We start from the raw sequence: 19142 nt of genomic DNA, 5'->3' as shown, positions 1-19142 counted from the left end.
ACTGCATGCCGAGATGAATCAACTGTCATTTGATGCCATTTATAAACAAAATCAAATTATTTCAGGTGCCGGACACCGATAGCCACAGCAATGAGCAGGACAAGAGTATTTATTTATTGAAATGTGTAAAATGAATTCACATATAGCCTACTGTTTTATTATTTATATGTTTCGTGTTTTGTTATTTCTCCTGTGGCAAAATAAATGGTAACTATTCAGTGGATTGTCTGATTTTAACTGTTCTACACATTCATGCTGTCCCAAAAATATATTGTCAATAATACATAGTGTATACACTTTCTGCTGCACTCATGAATACATTCTTGTTTTAACAACAATGGTGTCACAGACATGAACCTGGTCAGGAACATGTGAAACAGGCCCTCATACATCAGAATGAATGGAGGAATGACCTGTAATGACCCTTGATGGTCTGTGCACTCTCATCTTTATATTTTCTAATGCCAATGATTACTTTGAATAAAACTAAAAATGAGTTCCTATCTCATAAATCACTGCATACTGCAGGGATATGAGTAGGAATTGGGACTGAATGTGGGTCCCTCTTCCTTTGTCTCCTCTCCTTTGTACTTACTTGATCACATGTTCATTAAGGTCCCTTAATAAGAGTCATGAATATGTGATCATATCCTCTACAAAAATGTGCTATACACTGTTTATTTCTGAACGGCTTTTGAGAAGTACATTCCCCAAGGCATCATGAAGTGTCGGAGTCACTGAAGATTTAAACATTTTCTGTTCACTCACCCCTCTCCAGAAATGAAGACAACTGCACACAACATGCCAGAACAACAAACAAAACAACTGCATCAGCACAGTTTGCAAGCTAACCCATAGTTTTCCAGGGAAAGGACACACAAATCAGATGGTTATTAGCCACACTAATTTCAGCCAATTGGTTATGCAACTGGCAAATATTAGTTCTGGACAAGCGCAATGTCTGTGCTTTTCTGAAAGTACAAATATCCACACGAAAAATATATGTCAAATAAAGACACATGCTTCTATGAAAAAGCATAGTCAATGAAAATATATGCTTTTTATAATAAAACAAATTCCTTCTACTGGAGCCGGTATATATTGGTTGTGAGGTGTTATATGGTGTTTTTATATGAAAAGACTTGTACAATTGATATTGATAATGCTATGATGTGTGGAAAGGCACAACAGCTATATTTCGTAATTCAACAACTAATGGACAAGAAATAAGGAAAACTTAGTTAGTTTTGGTTGATTTTCCCTTAAACACTCACACATAAAGGGTAACTGCTTCACTGTCTGACTTGTATAGTATGTCATAAAAGGCACAAATCATTTTTGTTTGACAACTATAAAGTGTTTTCATTACAAACCCCCTTTGCCAAGTGCACTTGGGTCTGTAAACCTTTTTCCCATGCACTCTAATTCCTGAATGCTAGTCAGATCAATATTCTCTTGATTATGGGATTGAAGAAATAATCATCTAATATCAAAGGTATTACCCTAGTCTAAGAGTAAGTTTAGTGAAAAACTGCAACACAGAGAAACAGTATATTTATACATGGTACAGTACAACACACAAAGTGTTGGCATGCATGTGTCCTTGTTGACCATAGTGTTAATTCACAACAATGACAAAGTCACTGATTTCCAAAAAGTCAACACCGGTGGAGCTCTGCTCTATGTCCAGACACTCATCTATAAACTGCCACAGGATAAATATAGAAACAGAGACTCATTAGAGCACAAAGCTGCCCACATTTACAGTAATGAACAGCCAGAGAGCCACAAAGCCATGATGACGCTGCACCGCAACAGCAAGCATCCATCTAAGGTTGAACGAAGGTGCTGAGATCCAGTTATGATACAGCATACAAACCAAATCATAAAAACATATGTGTTTTATTGGAGGCCACAGTACAAAATGCAGAGGAAGAAGCATTATATTTGTACGATTCAAAGATTATGATTCAATTTAGTTAAAGCTGGAAACACCTTGAATGTACAAAGAAACTGGTTGGCGGATGTCGCTCATCTTTGTAATTTACTCCATATCTTTGTGATTTGATTTAATGGAATTCCCAACTAATTGGATATCTAATCAAATGCCACAAAAGTGTTTGTAGGTACACAACCTTTTTTTTTAGTCAAGATTTCCAGTGGTTAACAATATCTGACCTAAGCAATGTATTTTGCAATTCCATTGTCATAAAATGCTTACAATGAACTCCTATGAAAAAGCTAGAAATCAGTTTGTTCAACCAGTGTTTAACATTTGAATCAACTGCAAGGTGAGGTAATGACTGAGCTCCTAACGAAACAAATAAATACACAATATAAATATATAATGTGTTATATAAAAGTTTCATATAAATTATAAACTTTATTTCAGTGTTGAGTCTCTGCAGCTTTTTCACCTCCTTCCTCCTTCCCTCCATCTCCTCTTCTCTCTACCCCAGTTGTTTCACATGGTCGCCCCTGTGGACGAACACACAGCGGATCCCCAGCAACTTGAACCTGTCCTCCTCTTTTCTCGTGGTCAGGATGAACCGGCACAGGCCCGTGTTGGGACACAAGGAGAACATGTGTACTTTGTCAGAACCCTGAGGCAAGGGGCAGTGCAACTCCTCCACAAAGTAGCGCACCGCCACACGTATGTAAGCCCCGTGGCTGACCACCAGGGCGTGGACTGGGACACACCGGACCCCATCGTCCGCCTTTCCCTCCACAGGAGACGTTTCTTGTTCAGCAGACGAGGAGGCTTCATTCTGCCAGTGTTCGGCCCCGATTCGCTGCAGCATGAGCTCTAGAAACTCTTTGACCCGCTCCTTCACCTAAACAGAACAAGGAACTCGTTGGAAACTGGGCTTTTTTCTACTGTAACAGCATATGTTATTGATATGGACCTCTCCTGTTGAGGACACTTTCATCCCAATATGATTCCCTGTAAATGTGAAGGACATAAGCTAGAAGTACAATGTATTCAAAACAACACAACACAGCCTGAACCCCTCCCATCCATCTATCCAGATCACACATGCCAACACCAGTTTCATCCTGATGCAACAACCTGTAACTAGCTTAGGAAAGCTGGGAGGGAGGCAGCTAGGCGACATTGATTGGGGCCCTGTGTATTTACGTCACATATATCTTTGCATATCTGCATCATCACCCCCGGACCATGTGCTGGTCACGTACTGGGTTGGATCATACTGGAAGAGTTAACGTCCAAGCCAGGATCTAATGGATGAGGCCCGACAGGCCGTCTTTCAAATAGAACATCCTTCCTTCCCACACCCACACACACACACTGACCTCTCACAGCCTGTAACACAAAACTAAGTGGTGACTTTTTAATCAGGGGCAGTGACGAACATTGTATGATTGCGTGACAGTAGAAGAACATGTACTTTGATCCCACTCATTTCACACCAAGCGAACCGACCACATTCATAAGAAATAAACGCATGTGGATGCAGAGAGGCCCTGGGATACCAAGTTACATCCTTGCAGAACCAACGGTCGACTGAGGAGATGTGTGCATGCTGCCACCTAGTGGTACTTGGGGTACACTGCACCAGGTGAAACCAGTCTGGAGTCTGGAGTAAAGTCTGGATGTACATGCACATACAAATTCAATGTTATTACCATATGCAGTACAGATCTGATGTTTTTGTTGCTGCATTAACAGCTGGAACTGGAAATCTTCAGGAATCGACTTGATTGCATGTCAAATCAGTTAGGTATAAAACAATGCAGAACGTGCAATTTGTGTCTAGATATTTTTTTTCACTTAAACAGGAAAAGCAGTGCAAATGTTAAGTGAGTTAAGCAACTTACTTAAACAAGCAAAGACAGCAAAGCCACTCAGTTAAACTAAGTTGTCCTGTCTCCTTCAATCAAGAACATACAAATCAATTCCAAATAAATCTGTAGCATGCTTCTTTGTCATCATTATACTATTCTGTATGTCAGGAATGACCTGAAAGGCAGTCAGCACTTTTCCTATGAAAGAGTGCAGCCACTAGGGACATCATTAGTATCAGGACACACAGGCTTATCCTATGTGATGAGTCACTGCTGATTTATATCACATGTGCTGACTGAATGGTATGGCTCACTAATGGTTGGCCCACCCTGATGCTATGAGGTGAACAGAGGCTAAAACATGAGGTGGCCAAGAGAAACATCTTGTGGCTCTCTGTTCAGGGATAAATGCATTGAACCAGAGTTATCATTTTGGATTTTCATTAGTTTTTATTTGTATATAGTTTTACATTTTTATTTAAATTTCAGTTTAGTTCTAGTTTGTTTTCAGTGTAGGTTTAGCAATTTTAGAAGTTTCAGTTCTAGTTTTAGTATTTTTTGTAAGGTTGGTATTTTTTAAAGGTATAATGACAGAAGTCCAGAACAGATACATTTTGTACATCTTTCCAAAAGCTTTTGTGTAGCACAAACAATAAATCACACATTCCTCATACATGAACTTTTTTTCAACCTGCACATAAACAAAAAACGCACAAGCTTGAGACGTCAAAAAAAGTGGTGTTGAGACTGGACTTGAGACCGAAACTGGGCTTGAGTGCTACAGCCCTGGTACACTGGTTACACAAGCACCAGCGCTTTTTCAGTTCAAGTCTAAGCTTTATAAATAAAGACGGTGATGTGGATTGCTACTAAAATAGATTCAATCATTTCTATTAAAGAGGCCATTGATCTGTGGATTAGTCCAGGAACTAAAAGTTGGTAACAACTTGTAACTGATAAATGAAATGTATTATTTATTTATTATACTTATTTGTATAAATCAGGCTAACACTGGCAACTTGATTACTAACTGAAAATGAAATCCAATGAGTTGACAATGAAATCCAAGTAGGCTATGTGTCTATGAATGAGGCACCAGCTGGCATTTAGCAATCCACTTCAACAAGTCTCATGACCACTGGGTTTTGTAACTTGGCCTGTGGTGCACATGGATCCTGAATCCAAATCTGATGGTGTGCAGTTCATTCTAAATGTTAGCCATGCACAACATGACATGCTATACTATGTTAAGCCAAGCCATATGACTATATCACAACTGGCTACTTGCTTCTAAAAGAAGGGAGAGAGAGCGAAAGGGAGAGAAATAAATAGAGAGAGGGATAGGGAGAAAGTCATTGAGTGGGACAGAGAGAGAAAGAAATAACAAGACACTTAAATATTAAACATATGAAATGACAGAGAAACAGAGACTCTTTCTCAGCCTCACCTGCTCTTGAGTCTCCCCCCCTGGAGGGGTGAAGTCCGGACAGGACTGACCAGCTGCCTTGGCCATGTCTCTCATGTCCTGCACCGGTCGCCCCTCTGCTATCCCAAAGCTCTGAGAAATGACAAGTCATTTACTGGATGACTCGGGGTTCAGGTTTAACATTCAGGCCACACAACTGAATAGAATACATATGCAAATGTAACACCAAACACTCACCCTCTCCTTGAGTAAAGGGTCACACACCATTTCTAGACCAGAACAACTGCTGTTGTGTTTTATTATGGTTTGTACAGTCTGGAAGACAGAATACACAATCATCTGCATTACATACTGACATACTGTATTGAAGAGCAGAATGGCCTCAAAAGCTCTCTCAATAAATCTATCTATCTATCTATCTATCTATCTATCTATCTATCTATCTATCTATCTATCTATCTATCTATCTAACATTTCATTATATGGTAAAATAAAGATGGCCCACATTTTGATTTGCTGTACATTTTCAGGTTTGTGTGATAAATTATATAATCTTAGCCTTAGCATATTCCCTGTGTGAAAGCAGAGCATGTTACCTGCCGGGCCCGCAGCATGTCGCTGACAAAGACGTTGCTGAACTTGACATCTTTAAGGTACTGGCCTGCAGCCTCCGCCTGCCGCAGCCCTATCTCCGACAAGGAAGTATCTATGGCCTGGCCTGGGTGGAGACGGTGGGGAAGACAGAGAGAGAGAAAGCAAGACAGAGACAGATGGACCAATATGAACAGCAGGCTTTAGAGGGCAAAGTAATTAGCCACAGATTTCACATTACTACTGTCTGCTTTGTGATGATACTTTCAACCATACTGTACCTTGTAGCAGGCCATCTTTATTGTATTGCGTTTCCCCACTGCAGGAGATAAAAGATGAGCAGTCAGTTGGAAGGTAAGTAATGTCATCTTCAACAGGTTGACCAACGAGGCTCATGAAGTCTGCTGTTCACCCATCACATGCTCACTTCATGTGGGCCTGTTATCATATCTGTGGAGAGAAGCAGCTTTCTTCTAGCAGGTTGGAGAATTTTGTCTTTTGCTTCCCCCCCTCCACAGGGAGGTCAGAGGTCACGCTCAGCTACAGAACAGCACTGGAGCTGGTGGGGATTCAGTGCCTTGCTCAAGGGCACTTCAGCAGGGCGGATGCTTGAAACTGGTTCCTGTGACTGAGGGACTGTTTCCCTGCTCCACCCTGCTGCCCCCTGCTGCCCCAGGTTTTCTTTCATAGTCGCATGGCTGAGCACTCTGATATTTTAGTAAAAGTTGGATATGTGCCTCCATTCTGTCCAGGCTGATTTATGAACCATCACCTGATGCTTACAGAAGTCACATTATCGTTATTATATTATTTTTTCTTGTATGATTTCTCATATGCACATTGTTAACATTGATTTATGTGAACACACTTGATATGACTGTTTTAATTTGAGCTGAATGGTTTCAGCTGTCACCCACAAACAATAGGCACACTGATAAAGGCCAGAGTGGAGAAAACGTTTTGTCCGTATTGAAATAAACAGACTGCTGCTTAAAAATATTCTCTCTGTCAGTGCAACTCCACTCTTATTAGAGACTTGTCACTGGGAAATGTGACACCAGTTCAGAGCAAACTTCATACGATATATATATATAGCCTATACACAGGCAGCTTGTGTTTGCTATTCATTTTTCAGACCGATGTACATATCAATATGTTCCTTTTGTTATTGTTACTTTAAAACCAAGTCAGGTCCTGAAGCGGCTGGCAGCGACAGTCCGAGCCTCGACACTAGCCGCTCTAGGGAAGGTATCGACTACATTTAATTAAACACACACACACAACACAAACTATATCAACTGCACTTACTGTCGAACAATGGTTAGCCCAAATGTAAGCAATGTCATGCTTTGGAAATTGAGGTAACGACGAAGTTATGATGGATTAACTATCTGGTAGTTCAGTTGCCGTGTCTGTCAACTGTGGACGACGTAGCGTGTTGGTGACGCAGTCACGTCGACGCACTAAATCTGGGCCAGCCACGTGCTTTAAATTGCACCGGTAATCAGTATTGGCCCGGTAACGCGTTACAGTGATAGCATTACTCTCCCCGTAAATGAGTAACTAGTATAAAGAATTACTATTTGAGTTCCACTAATAATAACCTACTACAGCCTACTGTCATTGTTCACTGAAGTTGTTTACTCAAGTTGTAACCCTACCCAAATATCAGGTTGAAGTTAAATTATCCAAAAACTGTCTCCATACCACCATAAGGCCCTGCGCGTCGTTGACAAGTTTACCTCTTCCCGGTGAAAGGTTTCCCTGATTATCCACAGGAGAGGTGATTCAGTTATCCCAATTTCTGAAGGTAAGAGTGGATACAGTTGCCAATTTTAGTGTAGTGGAAGAGTAGGCTAATGTAACGAGTTTGAAATAAGTAGGCTACGAGTCGCCAAATTAGTAACATTTTAGGTTACTTTTTTGAGTAATATTGGTCGTTGTAAAATAATAATAATAAACCCCTTGTAAACCTTGCTTACTGCAGCTAGGCTATATTAAATATGAATTATAAAAACATAATTTCTGATTTCATTTCTGATTTCATTCCTCATTTCTGATTGGCTGAGTAAACTTGTAAAATACCTGATATGCATACACGTGACCATACAGTCAATTTAAATATTAATGCGCAGACCAAATTCATCAGTCATACTTAAGTGTTACTTAACCACTTTGTTTCTTTCATTTTCAATATAATGGTGTGCTACCTGTCTAATGAAAGCAATAAAGCCTGGAGGCCGTGCTCCACATCACGCCTAACAACGCCTCTTAAGCAGGGCCTCACACCTTACTGCTTAATAATTATGATCTAACTTAGAACAGCAAGGTTAGTTAATGACAGAGGATCATTTCCCAAATAATAACATCTAAGGAACATTGTGTAGCCTACTTTCTTTGTTTCTTTTTTTTTTTTTTTTTAGCTTAACCTGTCATAGATCACATAATATCATGTATGAAGTTTTTTTTTTTTTTTATACAGGTCTTCTTGCCTCATTCGCTTGATTTAGCCATCTAAGATGTTCCCCAGCCCAGACAGGACTATTGGGAGCCTAGTATCCCTCTGATTGTTTTTTGTTTGTCTGAGTGTGTTGTTCTGCATACAGTTTATTGTCCATAAGCACCCCATTACATTTCTATTTCCCAGCCATCTGGATAGGGCAGTCTTTGATAAGTGTGTTTTTGGTTGAGAGTTGTTTTTTTTTCTGATCAGTGTGTGTTTCCTTAGTTTTGGTTTTGGATTTACTGGACAGCAGGGAGCAACAAGGCATTTTATTGGTCCATTTGTTGAACACATTTGCATGGTGTGTTTATAACTGGTCTTCCTCATATCTTGACCAGAGGAAAACGTATTGTCCCATGTTCGTCATCGCTGCTTTGTATTGCTTTCTAGTGATTAATTGATACAGCTGAACTTTGCACCAAAGTAGCATCACTGGCTATGTACACACACACACACACACACACCACATACAAATATGTGCACATGAACGCACCCACACAAACTATTCTATTGATAATCAAACAATTCAAAACACAAATGAAAAGGAAAGCAGGCGTGGGAAATACCAGCGAACTGATATGGTGTCACACTCTTTAAAGCAGAAGTTTATTGAACAGAGGTTGTGCAACAGACATTGAGGTACATGATATGATTTATAGTGGAGGGGGGGGGAGGGGGGGGGGGGCAACTAAAAGGGAAATCTGCGCCATTGAAACTTCCAGATATCAGGATATTTATGGTTGGTTGTGACAGGTGTAGGCCGACCCATTATTTTGTGGCAGTTACAATGGCACACACACAATATTTCAGACCAAAACGTATCTTTATCACATACAGAATCCATATCAACTGACATTCAGAATGATTGTGGTGTATAAAGCAAGTACTGTACTTTGGCCATCATAGGAATGCTGTTTTCCCTCCCTCGCACAAAACAAGTCAGATGTAGCACCAACATGAACTTATGAACATGCTTGAACTATCTACGGTATAAACACCCCAAGGAAGTGTTGCGATGTCGTCATGCCCCCCCCTCCAATATAGGTTCAGTCCAGGTGGAAGCCTTGCATATTTCCTGTTTCTCATCTCACTGAGCAAGATGTTTTCCCCGCCAGAACAGTAGGAATAATCCACAATAAAGCGATTTTTTTTTTCCCCCACTGTACCATTCTTCTCCATTCCAGGCTCCCTAACTGCAGAGGTATAGGTGATGGATTTGTTTTTGTTTTTTTTGTCCAGTAATCCTGAGGTATAGGAAATACCACTGATGCAGAATGTGACTGAAAAAGGAGAGCAAAATAGATAAAAAAAGGAGGGGAAAGGAGACATGCTATCTAAGCAAACTGTCAAACTGTACAAAGAACATTTCCAGTCGAATACTCATTTCATGTTCTTCTATCACCATCTACTTCGGTTTTCTGAATGTATCTCTTAAGCAGTAAAATAATTATATTATAATACAAATGTTTATAAAATAGCAGCACACTCAAGTGACACATCACAACTAGGTAATGTTATTTTGTTGTATATAAGAAATGAAACAAATTCATAGCTTTTAGCAGCGCAAAAAGACAACAATAACTCAATAAAAATATTGACACTTTTTTCTTGATGTCTTCACACCTCCTCCTCTGTCCTCTCTTCACTTTGGAATACAGTATCTCTAAATCTTAGAAAACTCTTTTGTGGGTCTGGTCACCCCGTAAAACATAACAAACACAAATTGAAAGGTGGTCTCAATACATAACACAGGCAACAGTAAATCGCAGGAAAGAAAAATCACAACTAGTATGTTCGGGAGAGAGCTTACATAAGGCAAACAGAGGCAAAATTCAGGGGTTGTATCAATTGCTCAAAAAGGGGGGGGGGGGGGGATGTTTTGGCGTGAGTCATCAAATTGCCCAGTTTTATCAGTTAAGCTCCTCCATGATGCTTCTCTGAAAACATTTCACTCACTAAAACATTAAATCCCCACATTTTTCTTCAGTCTGACATACGCACACTCAGCAAAGTCAACATACCCTCATGAAAACTCAAGCATAAGGCAATAACACCTTGCTGTGGCAACACCATGTGTCAAAAAAAAAACAAAACAAACAAAAACAAAAACAAAAAAATCATCTGTCTCTTGTTTTGCGCTGATGTCTGCCTGGCTTACGAAACCCCCTTGCCAATGATCTGATAGAAGCAGCAAAGCTCATAGGGGAGAGAGGTGTTGACTGACAGACAGCAGGCCTGAACTACACAACATAGAACAGTTTGCAAACACAAGGCAGCGCCGTAAAAAAAACTGACCGACCATGGCGACGCACATCAGGTAAGGTGGTTTCGAACAAAGGCTCTGGTCTATCTTAACAGTTAAAACCTCATTGCCCTCTGAGGAACATGTGCAAATATTAGATGTTACGACCACCGTTTCTTTGTCGCTCGTTGCCTGCGTGACGTTTCGTCGCTGTGATGCAGATCAAAATGGAAAGAAAAAAATTCAAGTAAAACAAATATTTCATTTCTTGATAACCGAAAGAAAATAAAACAAAGACAAAAATCCATCGATCAGTGAACTTTGTATGTAGGCATTTTTGCAATTCATATTGGCATTTTTGTATTTGTTCAAATTACATGAAATGGTCAGACTCCCCTTAAACTTGCACTTTATTTGAATCGGAATGTTTTTTTGTTTTTTTTCGATGGGAATGTCCTCTCATCATAAGTTGCGATAAGCCTCTTAGTTTGACTCCTGCTTGACAAGGGTACGTCTGACGATTGGGAAACCAGCCCTACAAAGTAAACCAAAGAAAAGGCTAACAAGGAAATAGAACACATCCATTCATCTCCAATCCCCACCCACCGTATTTCATTTCATTTGTCTCTTGGGGAGCATGTTTTCAAAGTGCTTTGCCATTGAAATCATATAGGGGAGCTGAAGCAACCCTATGTGGGACTCCAGATGCATTGATAGTATATTATCTTCCTGTAACTCCTCTAAAACCCCCCCGAAAAAAAAAAAAAGTTCATCCTCAAACGATGATCTGGCAGCGTACAGTCTTAGTTCCTCGTTTATTTTCCGTTTACTTGGAAAACCAGAACTTTTCTTTTTTTTTTCACTTAGCCGTGTCACTGTAGACATCCGTTACGAGAAATTACTGTCGATTCAATCCAGCCAAATATGCAGATATCAAAGTTTTAACGTGAGGCCTTTGGGCGTCTTTTGTTCTGTATCTTCCAGCCACTGGCCGTACATCATCCCCGTCTCCTACACAGCAGCAAGCTCCTGCACCTCTACCAGCCCCCCTGCCCTACCGTCCCGTGCCCTCCACAGTTCCACAGTGCCTTCCTAGTTGCAAACTGTCCCTCTCTCTTCCTCATTCTCTCCGCACCACACCCTGTTCCCTCGCCGCTAACACAGAGGAGTCAAAGTCCTCCAGACTTTAAAAAAAAAGCCTTACTCTCTTCAAGACATCGTCCTTTCCTCTGTTTTCACATGTGCCATACGTGGCTGTACGTGTGAAAGTGTGACCATTAACTCCTCTGTCAAGACTCAAAGCAGCCTAAAACACCTTTCACAACTAAGGAAACACCATATAGTAACAATGTGAAAAATGAAGTATCTGGTAATATTTAATTGATAGAATGGCAGTGATCAACAAACACCTAAAATGACCTCTGAGTTTGAGGTGAAACACCTCAGGAAAAATGCTCTTGGAAAGATGAGGGGCTCCAAGTGACGCCCCCCTTTACCCATATCCTCTCTCTCTCTCTAACTAGTTTTCGTTCTCACTCATAGTCCATGCACATGAGTTTATTGTTGGCCAACAACGAACCATGAGACATTGTTAACGCATGAAGGCAGTGACATAGCGTAGATGCCCTGTTAAAATGACGGACATAGTATCTGTAGCCTCGGCTTGCTCCATAGTCTTTTAATATCGAACCGCAAGTCTTTGACTCGACTCGAATGTTTGCTCAAGTGCCTCACGCCTTAGAACGCACACTGCTGATATAGATACAGGATCACATATAGCAGTCACATACACATACAGACACACACGCACGCGCGCACACACACACACACACACATGCACATACAAACACAGAGACACACACTAACAAGCAGCCTGACAAAAGGAGCTTATTGATCTCTACTACTCGGAATTCCAAAATATGTTCAGTAATAATAATATTAATAATAATAATAATAATAATAATCCTGTCTCTTCCCTGGAATTGGGACCTACTAGCTCTCAGCATTATGTTCTCAATGCCTCCTCTCCGTTTCGTCTCCGACACACAGCAGAGACGTGGAGAGGACCTTCTCACGGTCTGAGGAGCTCCAACAAGTGTCCTCTCTTAGACCAGCCAAAAACATAATAGTGATAATACTAAGAAAAAAACAAAACAGAGAAAAAAAAAACGGTAGCCCCACTGTGATCCCATATATGCAATTTTCGAATGGTTTCCCCATTTCTAGGTTTAAAAGCCTCATTATCAAGCTATGGTTAAGATATAACTTAATGATCATACTGTACAATCAAGAGCAGAATGCAAAATATGATTGGCTTCCCTTCTGTATATCCAAGGCACCACAGAGCTTCTCCTCGTATCAAATTCATCGCTTTTTTAGAGTAGAACATCGTAGAACATCTATTTTTTTCTGTCTAAGATAGCTTTGATTTCATGATACATGGGCACGTGTTTTTGTATGGAAAAATAGAAATCTACAAAAACTAGCAAGCATTTTTTTTCTCTTTCTCTCAAGGGCTTGTTTGTTTTTAAAATGTTTTTTTGTTGTTTTGTCGTTTTTTTTTTCTTCTTTCAAAAAAATAGAGATTTTTTTTGATGTTGCTTTTTTTTTAAAATCCTGCGCAACGCCGCCCCCTGGTGGTTCACAAGTTGACGTCGCGGACGTCTGTCGGGGTGGAGGACTGGTCCAGCTCGTCCAGGCCTTTGCCTCCGGAGCCTCGCTGCGTCTGCTGCTGCTGCTGCTGCTGCTGCCGGCCCTCGCGCAGGCTGCTCACCAACACACGCTCAATCTGCTCCTGGCACTCTTTGAGAACGTCCTGCAACGCAGCGAGAGAGAAAGCACAGGCTGTCAAAAAAGATGTCCGTCTCATAGAAGTCGTTTAAGCTGCTAATGGGAGGGAGAAATCAGTTCTCTTGGTTCCAATTCAAATCAATCAGAATGTTCTTGAAATGTCTTTTTTTTTTTATACTAGTGGAGTGATCTGCTTTATTCTGCCTTGTTTCTAGAAAATTGATGCAACAAGTAAAACTGTACCAGCAACAAGTGGAAGTATCTCTTCCCACTGGCTGAATTTTTCACTTGTTTTTAAGAAAATAAGATTTTCAGACTGAATATGACACAAAATGTTTTTAAGATTTAGAATTTTGTGTCCGCATGACTTCTTTGGCAAATCCAAGACTTTCAGCGCACAAGCCAAAGCAAATATGAGTTTCTCACAGGTGAGTAGAAAAACAGCTGCTGTCACAGTTACTTATCTGCTCGATATTTCATATGGCTAGAAGGCTGTTCGGCTTGTCCTTAATCACACAGTTTGGCCTGAATCGGACAAGTTGCTCTCCCCCTGTGGGGAAATTGCCCTTCACAGCTATCATCAGAAGTGACAAGAGAGATAGGGAAAACTGTAGTGAATTTACGGGAAATGGGGGTCTGTGGTGCGGTGGCGCAGGGGCCCCTGGGTAGGAGAGGCCAGGGGTTTTGAATGACCGCTACCCTCCCAGCAGCTCCACACACTGCCAAGCCTGAGCACAGACAAGGAGCAGACCAAGCATTACATCAGCCCACCAGGGTTGTGCACTGAACACCACCCCTATAGTGTTCACGCACACACACACACACACACACACACACACACACACACACACACACACACCCATACATACACACATGCACACACATTACTCCCTGCCCCCCATCCAAACCACCCACCTATCCCACCTCCGCCATTCCAAAAACACACACAAAACCCAAACAGAAGTAGCCTTGACAACGCCGGGTGAAAACACAGGTAGTACTAAAGCTATGTTAATTACATCCACCTCCTGTGGGAACACAAAGGTGGTGCTTTTTTAACGAGAGCCAGTCTGTGTGCCTGCCTGCCTGCAGGGGATCCATCTGAGACCCGGCCGGCTCGCCTTTCACCATCAAAGGCCGCCGCGGCAATCCGAGAATCCTCCCGGGAGAGGAGCCTCTCAACAGCGCAGAGCCCTCATATCCTTCCCTGATGGAGGGTTGACAGAGGGGACAGCACCGCGAAGGCATAGGGAGCGACTAACCGGGAAGGGAGAGAAGCGGGGAGTTCCTACAGGGAGGAGTGTGGGTGGTAAAAAAAGAGGATCGAAGACAGGGGGTGAAACAGTAACAAAAAAACCCAATATGTTGCTTCTGTGTGGTGAGGAGCGGCGATGACAGTCATTCAAGATCTTGAGGAAGTAAAACCAGACTGCTGCCATGGTACAAGCCATGTGATATGTTCATATAAGGTAGGCTCCCATCATCCAGAGCACAGAGATAACACTGCTCTCTGGTGGTGCAATGCTGCAACACACCTGAAGCCGAGTCCTTTGCTCTCTCACGCACACACACGCATAACGCCCCGGACTTAAGCACCAGGCGTCTGTGGGAAAAATGACAGAGAGCGCCCCATGGCCGGAGGGTTGGGTGAATGTATACTGCTTGTGGAGAGGGGAAACATTCTTTAGAAATTTACAGCTAATTTAAACCTGATGGGCCACAGTTTGAGCCTGTGTTATAGCTTCTGGGGGCTGCTGGGCCTCGGTGAAACGAGAACAGAGACCTCACTCACATGGGAATTGCTCCTCAGGAGCTGCACACGGCTGAGTAACAGAAGGTCACAGTGTCAAAGGTCAAGCAGCATGACACATTACAGGGTGGAACATGCACTACGTCCTCAAAGGTAAATTATACGAATTTCTGACTGACAACGACCTCTACTGTTAAAACTAACTGGCAATTTGTTGAAATTCTACACTTGTGGCTGTTATGGCTAACTTGTTTACTGAATGAAAGCTCTTGTAAAGAAAGCTGAGAAACCCCTTACATCACAGGACCATTGACAAAATAATCCATAATATGAGCCTAGAGAGGTTTTTGCTGATATCTGCAGTCTGCCTGAAGTAATTCCTGCCTTGACATCTATATCTCTTTAAGAGCTCCAACATCTACAAATGATTACTTCTAGTGAGTTTTGTTTTGGTCAAAATCCATGAGGATCGATGTGATGCTGGGGAGGTTGGACTGCTCCGGGCCGGGTGCCTCTGGCAGAACGTTTCCCCCGGCAACGGGTTTGACGTGGAGGAAACCCGACCGGCGTCTGTCACTTTAATCTCCTCCAGAGGTTGGCCACTAACACGAGCGTGCGCACACAGACGCACACACACACACACACACACACACACACACATACACACGACATCTTCCCACCAACATGTGCCCCATTAGTCATAAAATCTCAATTCCTGTGAGAAAATTAAGTAAAGCACAGAACATGTAAAGGAACTGCCTGTGTCTTACCGCAAGAATGCAGGCCTTTACTTCTTAAAAGACATTCTGCCCCCCCCTCCTCTCTCTCTGCTGCTCTTTATAGCGGCAGTTCGGATCCCATGCCAAGCCCCGTGGGCTTTATTCGAGAAACTTTAATGACTTCAATGTGTGACTACTGGAAACACCAATACTGTTTTCAGAGAGGCTCAAGGTACTTGGATACCGAGGGGGGGCCAACAGCACCGAATAAGCCGGGCAATGGAAGGCAGTGCTACGCTGCAGCATCTTGTTGTTGCAGCCTCAGCCCCCGAAAAACACATGACCACCTCCGAGCCTCCCTCGCCGTTACAGCCCTCCCTCTGCCCCACCTCAAACATCCATCATATTGCAACAAACTGGCTTTCTGACGAATCGGGGCATGCGGATTATCCCTGGGCGGCCTTTGTGACATCACAGCCGGCGGTAGGGGGAAGTCGTGCAGACAGACAAAACCAAAAGGAAGAAATGTGTGAAGCCATGGAATGTATTTTAACTGCTGACTGTACCACACAAGACAGTGTTTGCTACTCTGGGAGGACTTGGTGGTCAGACAGCTGAAACAAACACACACAGGCAGAGGCACACAGACACACACATATACACACACACACACACACACACACACACACAGATCTTAGGGAATCTTAAAAAATGTATCCTGAGGCTGAGGCTGGAAATAAGTAGTCACCACATGACCTAAATTTGCACAAGCAACAATAGAAAATGTGACCTTTCTCTTTCTTTCGCCTGTGTGCTGAAACATCACAAGCAGTGACGCCACAGGCTCTATTAATGGGGAAATTATCCTTCCCAATAAATGCAATATTGTTGAATGTATTCTGGCTCAAACACATTACTGGTGAATCCCCCTTTGCAAAAAACACTTTCGACCATCTTATAACTTATTTAGGACGACTTCAGCGTTGGTCAGAGGCTGACGAAAGAGTGGAATGAAAGGAGGAAGAGAGGGAGAGACGGGGAAATGTGTTTCCGGACGGAAAAAAAGATGAATGAGAGAGTGAGAGTGGACGAGTGCCAGAGGATGAAAACTAGGAAGTGGTGGTCTTACCCCTTGCATCTCTCTAACCTCTCTTCCTGTTTTACTCCCGCTCTTCCCAAGAATAAAAGGAAGTTGTCCACATTTGGCCTGAATGCAACACCATCATCCTCAACTGTATTATTTTTATTAGAGCAACACTCTACCCTTGCAACAGATTCCACAAAGTCTACATTTTTTTCCGGAGAAGTACACGTGCCAGCATACTTACTGTCACTGCAGATGACCCGTACAGTTTAAAGGAATCACAACTGATCTCCCTCCCTCTCCAAACTCAACACTTTCACACAGTTTTCATTCTTTCTCTCTGCCAATCCCTTTGCCCATCATGGCTCGGCTCCCTGGCACGCAGACTCGTCTGCTGTCCCCAACCGGGAGCCCCACTGGGCCACACCAGGTGTGTGTGAGGCTGTACACACATTCCTCCGGGCGGCCCGAGATGGTGACTTGGCCCTATCACATTTCCACTGGAAAACCACAGCTTCTGGATACCACAGATGCCAGCGGGGTGCCAGGGGGGTGGCGTTGGCCATGATGCTGTTGGCAGCGGCAGCTGCAGAGGCTGGCGAAAGTTGCTTTGCCTTCATATTTTGCCTGGCTGTTTGGCCGGCGAGCTACGAGAAGCCCCAGGTCTCGCTGCCCTACATCTCTCCATCTCGCCAAGCCTGTACACCCCCGGCCAAAACCAAATATGTCGTGTGTACACTTTTACACTCTGCTTCATACCACCAGACTGATGACTGCAGTCAAACAGATAATTGAGGGTGAGGTGGCCATTGGGTGCTAAATTGACGTATTAAGTGGTTCAGCTTATGGGAAAGGAAGGTAGCGTAAGTGTTAAAGCGGCACAGCCAGCGATGACCAATTCCTCTTTCTTAGTGTGTGAAAGCTCGTCTGCTCAACAGTGACAAACAGGGTTAGCAGCGTTTAAGCAACCTCTTAACACGGAAAGTCGTCATGAGAAATTTGTGATGAAGCTTTTCATTTGAAGTTGCATCACAAGTGGTGCACAAGTCGGGGGTGAGTTGTGCGCTAAAGTAACTTTTAACACAAAAAATATCCTCTCCTTGATTATTTTTGGCTGGCTGCTTAGCGTTTCATACTAAAGCCCCTCATACACGTTGAATCAGGAGGGGTGCCCTCTGCTTTGCCTCCTGTGTTTTCTGAGAGCCATGGCTTGTCTGAATCCAGGAATGTGAGGAGTTGATCATGGAGAGATGGAGCGACTTAATTCCCTCAAGTCTAAGACCTCGCTGCCTAGACACACTGAGGCCCTGTGCTGCTGAGGCCAGCTATTTGTTTTTCCTCCGCTGCTGAGCGAGACTTCACACGCCTCGCACCAGAGGGAGCCATGCTTTCCAGCAGCGATGCATTATGGGCCATAGGAGGAGAGGAGAGAGGGCTGACTGTCGCAAGGGAGGCGTGACACCCCCTCAGTGTCCTTTTCACACTTCAACAGCTTTCTTGTACCTCCTCCTTCACCTCCTTTTGGGACAGCTACAACAGAATTTAACATACCAGGCTTGAGGCCCGGGATCAGTGTCATGCCCTCAGATCTGCTCCCTGTGCAGCGTGCACACATCGGCTCACACGCTCATGTTTGATTTACCACAGCTATTACTAACCGAACCAAGGCTTTCTCATCAGCGCCTCTCGGCCTCGCTCCCCTCGCCCCGTACCCTCTGCGGCTTTGCCCACCGACTCGCCGCTCGAAACTGAACCCCGCTCCCCTCTCCGTGATGAAAGCCAGGCATCTCAGAGTCGGCCGAGGCCCTGCCTGTGTTTGGACTGAACTCCCCACCACCGCACCGCTCGCTGTACCCGGAGAGCCACACAACAGCCTGGCCAGCATTCCTGTCAGCGACAGAGCAGCTATACGCTCTCAGCCCGGCTGGATTAAGAGGCTTCTTTATACGAAGGGGCCCCGAGCAGCCGAACCGGAGCGTGTTGCTGGGGAGAGGGAAAGAAACCTGCCGCGTGCTTCGAGGTCAAAGTCCAGTACAGTGTATGACACAGGAGACTAGATAGAGACTGATGTGGTGAGCTTAGATAGTACTTGGATATTAAACCTGATGAACCTGATAAGCACGTGTTGGCATTAAAAGCCCTGATCAGAGTTGGTGGGAAATCATCAGACGTGAATAACAGGGAATTTTTTGCCAGAGGCAAAGTCAGCATGGTTGCAAAGGAACATTTG

The 19142-nt window shown here is 43.2% G+C and overlaps 2 protein-coding genes across 4 annotated transcripts in view; both read right to left on the bottom strand.

Annotated features, from left to right (window-relative positions):
• Positions 1-1990: 1990 nt before the first annotated feature.
• LOC139664914 (probable fructose-2,6-bisphosphatase TIGAR A) lies at positions 1991-7241 on the bottom strand. The gene is made up of 6 exons (XM_071543914.1): positions 7133-7241; positions 6106-6143; positions 5830-5951; positions 5471-5548; positions 5255-5365; positions 1991-2834 (listed from the first exon to the last, which is right to left on the bottom strand). The coding sequence occupies exons 1-6, from the start codon at positions 7168-7170 to the stop codon at positions 2451-2453; spliced, it is 771 nt and encodes a 256-aa protein (XP_071400015.1). The 5' UTR covers positions 7171-7241; the 3' UTR covers positions 1991-2450.
• Positions 7242-8944: 1703 nt separating this feature from the next.
• Positions 8945-19142, bottom strand: part of LOC139664913 (G1/S-specific cyclin-D2-like) — a 29631-nt gene continuing 19433 nt past the window's right edge. For all 3 annotated transcript variants that reach the window (XM_071543910.1, XM_071543909.1, XM_071543911.1), the window contains one exon: positions 8945-13384. In XM_071543910.1, coding sequence (XP_071400011.1) covers positions 13211-13384 — 174 coding nt within the window. In that variant the 3' untranslated portion in view covers positions 8945-13210. The remainder of the gene's footprint in view (positions 13385-19142) is intronic.

The sequence above is a fragment of the Centroberyx affinis genome, unplaced genomic scaffold (assembly GCF_046629955.1).
Source record: "Centroberyx affinis isolate AG114_WGS23_722 - 3 ecotype Tasmania unplaced genomic scaffold, CSIRO-AGI_Caff_v1 ptg004400l_1, whole genome shotgun sequence".
Lineage (NCBI taxonomy): Eukaryota > Metazoa > Chordata > Actinopteri > Beryciformes > Berycidae > Centroberyx > Centroberyx affinis.
This window is presented reverse-complemented; position numbering and strand designations above follow the sequence as displayed.